Below are 15133 nucleotides of genomic sequence, written 5' to 3'. Positions count from 1 at the left end.
ACACAGCCAATATTAGAATAACAAATAAAACGTGAACCTGTGGAGCATTACAGAGAGATGTTATTTGGCATCTATTTAATGATATAACTTATTCCAGCAGGGAATACTAAGGATAAACTTCATAGCATTTTAATTGCTATGTGTTTTCGATTTCAATTGTTCCACACAGGACAAGCCAGACTCACAATCATGCTCCAGTTTTATGAGGACATATTGTTTTTCAGCTATAAATGCTGCAAAGTGATTTGAAGCAGGAAGGTCAAAAGGTCAACATATTCATCTTTATGGATTCACCAGAATATAACCTGCAAGAATCACATTTATGATTGGATTACAGACAGACCTCTCAGCTTTCATACAGTATCTAGTTCTTAGCAATCTGAGAGGTCAGCAGAAGCATCACACAATTTATGCATGAGTATTTTTATACATAGTTTTATGTTTCAGATCAGATATATGTATTCTGGGCAGATTCTGATTATAGTCCATCATGTACAGCAACCCTAAAGGAAAGTATTATCTTAATGACTCTCTCAGACTGTGTAGATTTGTCTTAAAATTGTTATACACACACACACACATTCATAGAAAGAGAGAGATCACTAATATCGGAATATTGGGTAACACTTTATTTTAAGGTGACCTTATTACACATGCTTTATGTACTTAATAATACCAATTAATTATGCATAACAACATGCAAGTAACCCTAAACCTACTCTTAACCCTAACCTAACATTGGCTCTGGATCGGTCTAACGCATGAGTGAGTGTCGGAAATGAAACGTTCAGTGCCATGATGGAATTTCAGCCCTGGAGACTTGATGATGAAATGGTTGAACTGGTTGATCGACAAGAGACTGATTTCGCAAGCATGACTGGAGTAGGACGTTTCAGTAGTAAGTGTCAATTGTTAACAAGTTTGTGGTAATTAAAAGATGTGATAAAACAAAATTATTCTTACAGCGTAGTATACAGCGTCTTCTCAACATGATGTAATGTCATAACAGAATAAGATTTGAATTTCTAAATACTCGTTTAGGCGATTCTTGAGCCGACTGTGGTTTTTTTTTTTTTTTTTTGATAGACAATAACTTTATTTATGATGCACTTTTGGCTTCACAGCTTTGCAGATAGTTTATGTTCACATACAGCTACAAGACACACTGCATGAAAGGTAATATTCAAAAAGGCATAATGGGGCACTTCAAATGTATAATTACAAGGACTCCTAAAAATAAAGCATTACCAAACAATCTTGTGCATGTAATCAGTCACTTGCACAGTCTTTGAGCTACAGGAACACTTAAGGGATACTGATCATGACAAAATGAACTTCATTCACATACATGAAACTGATCTAAAAGGCTTTTTATTCATCTATCTGTGCATTTGTGCATGGTTTGCTAGTGTATTCCACATAGTATTCTTTATTTGCCTATTTGGCTCCCTTAAGAGTACTGCTTGAATAACCCAGTTCTTTAAGCACCACTGACTGGAATATCTTTTTGTTTTTATTTTTGTTGGCAGCTCAAATTAATCTTACAACACAAAAACAATTGCTTAGGCTTCAACTGTCCACCTAAAGCCAATTCACAGAGTGTTTGCATTAAAGGGGAGAGAGGGGAGATTGCTGTATCCGTGATGAAGGTACCCACTGGATAGGCCAATTAATCACAGAAAATCTGCACACGATCATGTACAACAAACAGTAGCATACACACTCATCTTTTCTATTTGCATGATTGATACACTGGTATAAATCAAATAAATAAATGTCTCTGTTATCAGCCCAATGGAATATGGATGATCAATCTTTTCCTAGATTGCCTGTGGTTCCCTCAAGCAGTTCTGTCACCATGACGAAGAGTTGCCATGCAGATGAAACACCGCAAGGGTTCTCCAGAGTCATTCATCTGTACTGATATAATCACTAACTAGCACAGAAAACCTGCACACTAGCTTTATGGTTTCAACAACTGTTTTATTATTAAATGTGTTTATTTTTGCTTGAGGTTATAATATGCACCAGATATAAGCTTTTGAAGCAATTAATCAGGAAGTTTTTGAGTCCCTGATAAACTGGTAACACTTTCTACGAAGTATTATAATACATTATAAGGGTATTCTTAAGACATTATTATAATGAATGCATAATGCATTATAAAAAACCTTATAATATGTTGTAACATCTCATGAACATTCATAAGAACAGTTTAAATATATTATAATATTTACTTATAGCTTTTAAAAGTATGATGATTTATAACACAATGAACACGTAGCATCCACATTTACATTAGTTATAATGTATTTTAAGTCTCATATCTTGCTGTTTTCTTATGCTACTTTACTTAATGCGGTCAATGACAACTTATAAGTAGTAATAATAATAATATATATTGTGGCAAGTCAGCTGCCTCCTCCCTGGTTATCATCGGCACCCCGTCCTAAATCGCTGCCCTTCACCAGGCTCCCGACAGGAGTGGGTGTGTGAGAGAGGAGGGTAGCTGGATGAGCCAGGGCTGGCTCACCTGACGTAAATGGAGCCTCATCACCACCCTGGTTTAAAAGCTCAACGCGCCATTGCACACTGGTGTCCTCGTGGGTCCAGGAAGGGTGCGTTGAGGGATTGCCGCCGGACTCCGCCCCTTACCTGGACCCTTCCTCCATGATCACTGGCTGACCCACACGAACCCCACAGCACGATGAGGACACCAGATCCCCTGTTTATTTTGGACACTCTCCCCCTTTGGCCACGTTTATTCCCACTCTTTTGTGTAATTTTCTGTTAATAAAAGCCTCCCGAGGCCTGACGCCACGCCAACTGTCGGTCGTTGGCTCCTCCCATTACAATATATATATTTTTTATCTCAAACAGCCATAAGATCAAATATCAGATCAGATGAGCTTGTAATATGACACATTTGCTTTGAACAATTTTTATTGTAATATCAGTTTAAGTATTTTGATGGTACCCTTAGGCAGCTGTTGATAAGTAACTCAGCAACTACATATCAACTAGAGGTCATTACAATATTACTATGTCTGCTACTGAAAATAAATTTTGATGGTCAACCAACAGATAAACTGACATAAGTGTCTTTGCAAGTATGTCAGCTTATTCTACCATACTAGATTCTACCATTCTTGAGCATACTAATACTGTAATGAGAGTTAGTTGGCATTTATTTGCAAAGTTGCTTATAGTCGATTGATTAAGGGTATCATCAAAATAAAATTGTAACCATATAAACCATTGCATTTTTTTAGTTTGAATATTAATTAACGATAGCTCCACAGAAACACTTAAATAACACTCAACATCTAACCACTCAGCTGTAGTAAGATACTGTGTAGATCTTAAACAATGTCAAGAATTTATATAGTCCATTATACTGTAAATGAAATAGATTTAATATGGTGTTCACTGTGTTATTAATAATCATACTCTTAAAGGGGGGGGTGAAATGCTATTTCATGCATACTGAGTTTTTTACACTGTTAAAGAGTTGGATTCCCATGCTAAACATGGACAAAGTTTCAAAAATTAAGTTGTACGTTTGAAGGAGTATTTCTGTTACAAAAATACTCCTTCCGGTTTGTCACAAGTTTCGGAAAGTTTTTTTCGAGTATGGCTCTGTGTGACGTTAGATGGAGCGGAATTTCCTTATATGGGTCCTGAGGGCATGTTTGCCGGAAGAGCGCGCACTCCCGTATAGCAGAGCAGAGAGAGGCTGTGCACAGACAATCACTGATCAGAGCGAGAGCGTCGCGAAATGTCACAAAAGGAGTGTGTTTTTGGTTGCCAGGGCAAGACAACCCTGCACAGATTACCAAAGAAAAAACAGCATTAAGGGACCAGTGGATGGAGTTTATTTTTACAGAGCATCAACGGAGTTGTGCAAGTGTTTGTGTTTGTTCCCTATATTTCTAAAATGCTTGTTTTACAAACAAAGCCCAGTTTGACGACGGATTTGCGTATTGTTTATTTCTTAAGGATGATGCAATCTTAACGAAAAAGGGTCACGATTGTGTGTTGGAACCACAGGCGGTGAGTAAAACTGCTTAAAATATCTCTGCCTCCTTGTTAGTGCGTCCGCCTCCCATCGGAGACCCGGGTTCGAGCCCCAATCGGAGCGAGTCCTTGCTGCTGCTGCTCTCGTTCAGTTTCAGCCTTCACAGCTGTCACAGCTTCCAAACGCTCTCAAAGCAACTGGCGCTCGTGATTCTTTAGCTCCGCCCACACGTCACGCCTCCAGGCGCTCGTGTTTTTCCGGGAAAAATTGGTACAGACTATCTTTCTCTTATAAATATAATAAAACTAAATACTTTTTGGAGTTATGAAGGGTGCAGTACTACTCTATAGGTACTCAAGATTAACATGATATTGAGTGAAAACGAGCATTTCACCCCCCCTTTAAACCTATAACCGCAAATACGTAAGTATTATGGTGAATTATACCGTATTTTTCGGAATATAAATTGCACCTGAGTATAAGTTGCATCAGTCCAAAAATCAGTCATGATGAGGAAAAAAACACATATAAGTCGCACTGGACTATAAGTCGCATTTATTTAGAACCAAGAACCAAGAGAAAACATTACCGTCTACAGCCGCGAGAGGGTACGTGCTGCTCAGTGTAGGCTACAGGGGCACTGTAGACGGTAATGTTATCTCTTGGTTGATTTCTTTTATCCATGTCAAATTAATTTTGATGAATAAGTCACACCTGACTATAAGTCGCAGGCAAGGACCAGGACCAGCCAAACTATGAAGAAAAAGTGTGACTTATAGTCCGGAAAGTACGGTAATTGCTGTTATGATTAATCATGAGTTGATATAGCATATTATACTGTATGTTTTTTTTAGAATGCATAATGCATTCATTTAATTATGCCTTAAGAATACCCTTATAATGTACTATAAATACGGGTTTCATTTGTATTCATATTGGTGTAATAAAATGCAATATACAGGTTAACGGTCTCAGATTCGCCCTGTTCACCCATCACTGCCATCACTCTGCTACTCGGACTAATCATATGCACCTGTCACTCATCAAGGACACTATTTAACCTTCTCTCACACTCACACTCATGGTCTGGCATCATATGCGTGTACTTCACTAGCTATGTTTCCAGCCAAAGATTTAAATTTGCATAACTGGAATATTGCGTAAAACATATGCGAATAAAGCACATTTTCCACAAACGAGTCAAAGAGAACAAAATCTTCACTTCCTGGTAAACTGTGGCAATATAATATCACTAATATTATAGGAGAAACCACTGAATATAATAATTTTCATATATGATATAAATTACTTGCACCTCAGAGCGAGCAGCTGTAACACAATAAATGCTTTCGTAGTCGTGGAAGACAATTATACAGAAATACTTTGACGACAGACTCAACTTCATTATGCTATCTAATAAAGGCATCACTTAGTTGTTCAAATATAAATAAGCATTTTGTTTCCAAAAAAAATAAATAATAATAATTGCCAAATGCAATTTTTCTTTATGAGAATTCTTATAATAAAAAAAGGTAAACACTGAAAATATAACTACAGGAATTATGTTCAGTTAAATATGTATCATGGTAGAAATAAATTCTAGAATAGAACAGAATAGAATAGAATAGAAATAAAAATCTAATTTAAATATAAAATTTTATGGAGTGTGCTATAAAAGTTAAGGTAGTTTAATACAAGGGAAGCATATAGTTTTAATCATGATATTGATTGGATCTTAAGTGTCATTGTTTATTATAGCTGCAGTACAGAAACACTGGTTTCTTTACTGAGCACATCACTTTAAAATGGATGTCTTATGAATATTACTGCCCAATAAGCATCTCTGGATGGAAGACTAGAGAGGTAAGAGCTGACATCACCACAAAGCAACCTCTTTGAGATGTCATTTGTGTTGATGCTGCACTCCTAGGCTAAAAATACACCAATTATGCAGTCTTAACTTACAGGGTGAGACTGACCTTACAGACTGCAAGAAACTGCAATTCCCAGGTGGCCAGATACATTGTGAATAAGCTCTGAGGTATGAAGATTTATGTGGTTGCCCAGAAGATTTTTCAAAACTTTTCAAATGAAAAAGTATCTGTGATTTTCTTCTGTTAAAATGTGTGTGTATTGTAGGGACGGAGTCTCACCTCCACAGCAGCCTTGGCTCGAACAAACTCCTCCTCTGAGTGTTGTCTCCCCAGTAAAGTATCATCCAGCTGGGGCCTCCGCCGCTGCACACAGATGGTCAAACACATGCAGACAAGATCAACCATCAGTCGCTCTCTACCATCATCTTTGTCCTCAGATCATGCTGAATAAGCAACCTTAAGGTTATGGCCAATATTAATTTTTAGTATACAGTGGCCCCAAAATGTATTTGAACACTTACGCAAAAGAGGCAATAAACTATCGAACCAAGAGAAATCTGCAAATAAAAGATGTTAAAATCTTTCATAAATAATTTGTCAAGAACTAACAAAATTTTATTGCCATACTGGGATTTAAATTGATCTGAATTCAATGTGATATTTAGTGGATGTGCGATGCTAGATCCTCTCAAGTTTACACAGATGTTCTAGCAGAGTAAACACAGAAGATAGTTATTAAAGATTGGGTAAATTTTGCCAAAGTTATTTAAAAAAATAAATAATATTAAAATATACTACTCAACCAATTTCCTGCAATACCGCAAACAAAGTAGCTTTTTATATTGTTAGCTTATTCTATTGTTATAGCATGTAGAACCTACAAACATCTTTCTGTAATTATTTTTCTTTAAAAAGTATGTTTGTGCCGTCCGTTCATTTAGATTTTGTTATCTAATGCAGTGAGATTTAGACATTTTTTGGTATGGCCACTGTATATTTTTTCAGTACTCAGTTCATCATTAAAGTTGTGGGCAACATAACGGTTTTGTATGTAGTATTGCTATTTTTTAATCCTTACTAATATCTGAGAAAATAAATAGAACATGTCTAGAACACTAATAAAACAATACAGAAAAAGAAACAAAAACATATTTTTATGCACACTCAGGAAAAGGGTACATGAAGGTTAAAATCATGTACTTAAAAACAACTATTTTATCTCTTTCCATTAACTGTACCTTAGAAACATGGAAGGCTCTTTAGAGTAGCATTATGTAACTGTTACATACAAAGATATATTTGTCTTTCCTCAGGTAACTCAGCTTACTATTTTGATTTAGTACCTCCAGTATTAGATTTTTTTTTCTAATGGAGCAATTTTGTCCCCAGAAGGCCTTAGTAGGAGGGGTTTGTACCATTTAAGTGCACACAGGAACAATTTTCTGAGTGTGAGGGGAGATGATGATCAATACTGAATGCTGCTGTAGTCTTTTACATGAGATTAAAGTATCATTAGTGTGTACCTGAGGGGCCGGCCCAGGGTCTGACTCCGTGCTAATGCTGAGCTCCAGGGCACTATGCCTGTTAGAGAAATCTGTTTTAAAGTCTGCAGACCTGAAAAGGATGAGATGCTGTAAATAATGATCTTACTGCTCACAATAATGATAATGATAAACAGAGGCAACTTAATTATTCAACTTAACTGAACAACTCAACTCTAATGTGATACTATTAAAATGCATTTTATTTCTTCATCTTTATAACCAATAAGTAGATTTACCCCAAAGCTCACTAAAATCAGAGGTTCAAAGACGAAATAAAGAGGCCACTCAGGATTATTTGAAAAGAAACTGAAAAAATATGTAGAACAGACTTAAAATGTTCATTTCCATTTATAATAATGGTATGATGTAATTAAGGACAGTTCTTCGAAAAATGTTAGTGACACAACTGTCCAAACGTGTTGAGTCTAACTATGTGTTATTGTTAATTTGTTATTGTTACGGTTAAAATAGCTTATTAAATCTAATTGAATGGTTTTGGGGAATAGAAAGTAAAAATTCAACATGCATTGAAGAGTTAAGCACACCTTGTGACCAATGTTCCCTCTAACGTTTTTTTCTTGCGGAGCAAAACTTTTCTCCATTGAGCAGCCATTTCTGGCAACTGAGCTAAAACATTCATTCTTTAAACCCTGTACAGCCTACACAACACTATTCAAAAGTTTGGGCAAGAAATCTAGTCTTTCTTTTTTTAAGAAACTAAAAAAAAAAAGAATTAAGAAAGTTAAAGAAACTTTATTCAGCAAGGATGTGTTAAATGGATAAAATTATTGATAGTGAAGACTTATATTGCTAAAAAAAATTCAATTTTGAATAAATGCTGTTCTTTTTTTACTTTTTATTCATCAAAGAATCTAAGAAAAAAGTAACACAGGTTCCAAAAAATCAGTTTCAACACTGATAATAAAACAGCATATTAGAATGATTTCTGAATGATCAAGTGTCAATGAAGACTGGAATAATGATCCTGAAAATTCAACTTTGCTTCACAGGAATAAATACTATTTTAAAGTATAGGTATTGAAATAGGAAACCAATATTAGAAATTGCAATAATATTTCACAATATCACATTTTTTTTCTGTATTTTTTAAATAAATACATACTAGATGAGCAAGAAACTCCATTAAAAACAAGGTAAATTATTTATTAGGTATATAATATAGGCCTATATATAACATAATATAATACAATATCAAAACAAACTATTTAAACCGATAAAATAGAATAAAATAGAATAGAATAGTATAGAACAGAACACAAACTGAAGCAAAACTAAAGCTGAGATCTGTAAGTTATATACTGTGTGTGTGTATATATATATATATATATATATATATATATATATATATATATGTATATATATATATATATATATATATATATATATATACATATATATATATATATATATATATATATATATATATGTATATATATATATATGTATATATATATATATATATATATATATTAGTGGTGGGCCGTTATTGGAGTTAACGTTCTGCATTAACGGGAGACTCTTATCGGGCGATTAAAAAAATATCGCCGTTAATCTATTCTCAAATTTGGGTTGAAAGCTGGGTCTATACTAGGCGAGCTATGATGACTTTCACTTTGATATTTTAGCGCGGATGTATACCTAGCTGAATTGCACTGTAGGGGGCGAGAACGAGTCTTCGAACCTGTGTGTATGCCTACTGTGAAATAAATTACCACATCAAACATGACTTGCTAATATGGATGCAGCTGAAGCCGCCGTGTTTGCTTCAGGGAATTTTTTTTTTTTTTAAGAAGCTTCCCAATGGAAACCTCGACAAAACGCACACCTGTTTCACACATACTCCGTCTGCAGTGCATATGCAGTCCATGTGCGTTATGTATGTGGTGCTGAAGCAGCACGGACTCATTGTGCTTTCAAACAGTTGTTTCGTTTGCAGTCCGCTACTCGGTACGTAAACGATCGCTGCACTGCTGCAGATACACCGCTCCTCGAATGCACTGACGCAATCGCGTGAACGCTGGAATCCGTTAACATGGGTGTGTAAGAAAATACGAAACACATATGCACTGCAGACGGAGTATGTGTGAAACAGGCATAAGGTTGGAATTAGTTGGAATTAGTTTACAGCTTTCTCAAGCAGTTTGTGATGCATTTTGGAAACAGGAGATGAGCCCCTGGTCTAATGCACCAACTGGCTTGAGAAACCTGTTATAAAAGACTTACTTGTAGACATTATTTTATTTGGGTAGCACACATATTCTGAATGCCTTTGGTAGAATTCAAATGAGCCATTTTAATCTAGATTAATCCAAGAGTTAATTAATTAATTCCTTACAGTGAGATTAATCTAGATTTAAAAAATAATAATCTATGCCCACCACTAATATATATATATATATATATATATATATATATATATATATATAAAATGTGAATTCTTCTATAGCTGTCTAAACATCACTATGGAGTAGTTTGCACAATACACCTGTGTGCCTATAACTAAATGTCTCGGAATTTTGTTACCATTCTGTGCCCATCCTCCACTATTTCCAGCACTTAACCAAGCCACTCTTCTTTAATACATGATGACACGTCATTGCATTTGCTTTGGCTCTTGTGTTGAGCGCACCGCAACCATTGAAGTATTCGGTTTCTACAGCGACTCATTTGGTGCACATTATGTTTCTATGAAACCTGTAAACCACATTCACTAGTTCTAACTCTATAGCGACATCCACTCTATATAAGTTTGCCCGAATCATTGTGAATCTTTCGCTTTAACTGGAATTCAATCAAATAGCTTATCCGACTATTTTTTATTTTTTTGCATGTGCGCAGCACATTATTTCTTCTGCATGGTGCAAAGTTTAGAGGGAACATTGCTTGTGACTACATTAAATACTAAATATGGAAACATATTGTACATCTGGTTAGGACACCATGAAAACATATGCACAGTGAGATGGAAACTTGACCATACCACAAAAGCTCACTAGATGAATGGTTGGAGGTGCACCTCTTCCTCTCATATCTCCACTTCCGCCCTCCATTCAAGGCACTGTCTGGGTGAAGGCTCACCTCCTCCCATTTCTCCAATGGTGAGCTGCTCACTGGAGACAGGACAGTTAGTATGGAGTGTGACAGGAAATAAAACTGATAGGCTCTCACAAACTCTGCTTTAAATGAAATGACACATAGGTGCAAAAAGTAGATTAAGGCTACCCAGCAGCAGATAAGGATACACCTTACAGCTCAAGGCTTGCCTATTTTAACCAGGCTATAGCCTGCAGCTCACAATTGATTAAAGCAGTTGGGCTGTGGAATGGTAAATATAGTACAACAGGGGAAACATTGCAATGGTTTAGCTTACAGAAGCTTAAGGCGTAATCTTCTGGAAATGAATTTTACAGTGCAAGTTGTTAAAGCTTTCCAAAGGATTAAAATAAGCCAGTGTAGCGTTTCATTTTTAAACATTTCTAGCATAAGCTTGAGAAAAACTAAAGAGCTAAAATAAAAATTAATACATTTCTACTTGGGGCATCAGTGTTATGAAAACCACAGTTCTGTGTGTTTAAACAATTTCCATAATTTTCCACCAATTCAGTTCCACTACTTTAAATCTAATAATATGCTAATGCTAAATTCAGACTGCTTACTGATCAAGTGGCCAATGGGATTAAAAAAAACAGACAACAAAGAGCAAAAATTTAATTACACTGAGAGCCTGGATTAAATCAGCTGTAAGTTTAATCATAAGCACCTCTTAAACTGATTAAAAGAACTTTACACTTAAATCAATTTCATAAATGCAGGCCTTTTTATAAATTATAAGATTACAACTTGCCTAATGCTCTAGAGGGTTTTATGAATTAACATTTTTGCTCATGGCAGGGAGATACAGCTACAATATATATGCTGTCTGGGTCAACCCAGGTAGATCATAATCATCATAATACCATATATAATACTTTTTTATTACCGGTATTTATTTATTTATTTATTTATTGCATCAGATTGTAAAGTCAACACCATCAAGTCTCTGTAACCTCTGAATTCACCAAAAGTAAAAGACATCAAGGCAAAACAAATTTCAAATGACAACTAAATTGAATAATGGCGAATTTTATCAATATTCCCAAAGTTTCTTTCATTAACAAGCAATATACCTGAATCTAATGAGGCTCTTTCTGGGTTAGAACGGCTGGGAGATGATGGCTCTGTCTCCACCTGGATTAGCTCCGTCTCTTCAGTCTTCTTCTTGCGAAGGCTACTCTTACAGAAACCATTCTTACGAGACCCACGGGGACTCCATCTGTCCCAACTCCACCTTCTCTCACAAGGTTCACGCAAGTCCACCAAGTCTAAAGCTGTGGACAAGACTAAAGAATATGGAAAATAACATTGCCAAAAAGAGTCATTCAGAATGAAAACCTATGTTCTTTTATTTTATTAACCATTACATATATTTATGGGTGAAAAAAATTCCAATCGTTAATAGTGGAAAAAAATGATACCTAAAAAATAATATTTTGAAATGAGTTAAAAGAATTTATTAGAACTAAGGGGCAAGCAACACCAGTTGAAAACTACTTCATGTAAGCAAGGGATAAAAAAAACTTTTTGTGCCTAACAGCTATGGGATAGAGGAGGAGAAAGGCAGATGAGTGAGAAGGAGAGGAGGAACAGATGACAGAGCAGTAATTATGTGGGAACCTGCTGTGTTGGAGGTGACTGGCCGTGTGGCTCCATCACTCTTGCTCTCACTCTGGAAGTCATCAATAGAAGGGCTGAGTAACGGACGGCTCTCTTGCTGCTCACTACCCAACTGCAACACATAAACCAAACAATTTGCACTTAGCATGCACCCATTTCCACAAAATATTGATCTTATTTGTAACATTTATGTAGACATTTATTTTGTTTCCCATTAAATGTTTTTTGGTCAAGTCAGTATTTATTTTAAGTTTCTAGTTCTTGTCATACCCCTTTTTCTTAATATCTTGTCTTTGTTTTTCACCACTCTGCTAAAATAAAACCTACGCTTGTAGGTTGATTTGGTCCAAAAGTGAAAATGCTGTGGCGCTATCAGTGGTCAAGGTGGTCAAAGTATGGCATGTTAGCATGGACCAGCTAGCCCCTGTTGGTAGACGCCAATGTTGTGCAAGATACTATTTCCCTGCAAAGACCTGACTTGGACCCCAAAGCAATTCCAGTGGCCAAAGTTTTTTATTGGTAGTCTATTTGTGACTCACTGGAAATGAGAGAAAATCACCACATTTTTATTAGTAATGAAAATATGTAATCAGTGTAATAACATATTTAATTCATGTAAATACATATTGCAAATCACAGTCAGGGCTGTCACTAAAATTCACAACTTTTCCAGGTTGTCCCCCTCTCCCCTGAGCTTAATGAGGAAAAAACGGTCAAAGAGGACCTCAATGGACCCCAGTCATCATAGGACACGGAACATTGCTCCTGGTTGTCCACGTAACAATGGCAGTGGTCACAGTATACTACAAACTTTAAAATTTGTCAAATTAAACCGTTCACAATTTTTTGAGTTTCCAGTTTATGATGCAGTCACAATACTAAAATATTTGCAAAATTCCACAGGCTAAAAGCTTTACTGTCAATAGTGTCATGGTACCGGAAGAGAGATGAGGCAAGGACTCAAATGCAGTAGAAGAATGTTTTTTTTTTAATAATAATAACAATTTAAAAAAAACTACCCAGAGGGGAAAAAACAGGCAGGCAAGGAACAAGGCAAAGCAAAGCAGCAGGTACATACTACACATACTGTACAAAAAGTACTTCTGACATATAACAACGGATCAGCACTGCAGACACCTGGAGAATAAATAGGGAGATAAAAAAGTGGGTAATGAGGGAGACACAGGTGGAGCAATAATGAGGTGACAAGATGGGAGGGGACAGACAATATGATAAGAGAGAGCACATTGCCCCAGACAAACACAACACAAGCCATGTGCTCACACAAAACCACAGGAATGCCCCTTTGGTGGCCGTCTTGGGCACTCCAGCTGCAGACTGTAACTTTACCAATCCCTTGAGGAACAGATTCCAGACGCTTCACCAAATGTCAAAGGAATCCAGGAGTGAGGGGCAATGGAGGTGGACAAGGGGGAGGGAGAGTGGGCCAGGCCCATGTAGGGGAAAAAGACTTAAATCCGGAGGTACAGTAGATCATGGAACCAGGATGGAGTGTAAGCAGGCGGAAAAGAAAACAACCACTTGAGAGGAGCTGAAGTAAATAAGTTGAGTCTGAAGGCTCCCAGACTCGAGCGGGTTCATGAGTGAACTCTGAAGGCTCCTGGGATTGAGCGGGTTCATAAGTGAACTTGAACTTTCATGTTACCTCCGGGAGATATCATCAGCTCTATATGATACATGATACTCAGCTCTATATTTCTTCGCGACTCGGAGAAACATACCAATTTGAAAAATTTATGGAATACATAGTCGATATAAAAAACTGGATGAGAAGTAATTTCGTATTGCTAAATTCTGAATGAGGTGTTAATTATAGGACCTAAAACTTTGCATGTAGCCTAGAACACTGTATAAGACTTGATGGCTGCTCTGTCATTTATTTGTCATCCGTTAGGAACCTAGGTGTGCTATTTGATTTCCTTTGAAAGCCATATTTCTAGCATTTGTAAAACTGCATTTTGCCATCTCACAAAAAAAAAAAAAAAAAAGAATTATGACCTATGCTTTCAATGTCGAATTCAGAGACGTTAATTCATGTGTTCATGACCTCAAGGTTAGATTATTGTAATGCTTTATTGGGTAGTTTTTCTGCACACTTAATAAACAAACTCCAGCTAGTCCAAAATGCAGCAGCTAGAGTTCTCACTAAACCAATATGTATGACCATATTAGTCTGGTTTTGTCAACACTGCACTGGCTCCCTATCAAATATTGCATAGATTTTAAAATCTTGCATATTAAAGCCCTAAATGGTTTAGCACCTCAGTATTTGATTGAGCTCTTATTGCACTATAGTCCTTTATGTCCACTGCATTCTCAAAACTCTGGAAATTTGATAATACCTAGAATATCAAAAACAACTGCGGGTGGCAGATGCTTTTCCTATTTAGCACCCAAACTTTGGTAGAACCTACCTAACATTGTTCGGAGGCAGACACACACTGTCAGTTTAAATCTAGATTAAAGACCCATATCTTAACCTGGCTTATACATAACACACTAACACATTTCTAATATTCAAATCCATTAAATAATTTTTAGGCTGCATTAATTAGGAAAACTGGAACTGGGAACACTTCCCATAACACACAATTTACTTGCTACATTGTTATAACAATGGCATCTACGCTAATATTAGTCTGTTTCTCTTTTATTCACTGGCCTCCCGACTGAGCCTGGTTTCTCCCAAGTTTTTTTTCTCCATTCTGTCACTGACGGAGTTTTGGGTCCTTGCGGCTGTCGCCTCTGGCTTGCTTAGTTGGGGACACTTAATTTCCAGCTATATAGTTGACTTGATTGCACAGATACTATTTAAACTGATCTGAGCTGGATGATGATATCACTGAATTCAATGATGAACTGCCTTTTTGCATTACTGACACATTATTTTCCTATTTAATGCTGTTCAGTTGCTTTGTCACAATCTGTATTGTTAAAAGCTC

The 15133-nt window shown here is 36.3% G+C and overlaps 1 protein-coding gene across 4 annotated transcripts in view; it reads right to left on the bottom strand.

Moving 5' to 3' along the window:
* LOC127950737 (PEX5-related protein) overlaps positions 1–15133 on the bottom strand; it is a 99907-nt gene that overhangs the window by 10084 nt on the left and 74690 nt on the right. For 3 of the 4 annotated variants that reach the window (XM_052547965.1, XM_052547962.1, XM_052547966.1), the window contains 5 exons: positions 12171–12282; positions 11624–11836; positions 10438–10567; positions 7416–7506; positions 6172–6255 (listed from right to left, as the gene is read on the bottom strand). In XM_052547965.1, coding sequence (XP_052403925.1) covers positions 6172–6255; positions 7416–7506; positions 10438–10567; positions 11624–11836; positions 12171–12282 — 630 coding nt within the window. The remainder of the gene's footprint in view (positions 1–6171; positions 6256–7415; positions 7507–10437; positions 10568–11623; positions 11837–12170; positions 12283–15133) is intronic. The other variant, XM_052547963.1, reaches the window with a different exon arrangement.

The sequence above is a fragment of the Carassius gibelio genome, chromosome B2 (assembly GCF_023724105.1).
Source record: "Carassius gibelio isolate Cgi1373 ecotype wild population from Czech Republic chromosome B2, carGib1.2-hapl.c, whole genome shotgun sequence".
Classification (NCBI taxonomy): Eukaryota; Metazoa; Chordata; class Actinopteri; order Cypriniformes; family Cyprinidae; genus Carassius; species Carassius gibelio.
The sequence above is the reverse complement of the archived record's forward strand: the minus strand, read 5'-3'. Positions and strand labels throughout refer to the sequence as shown.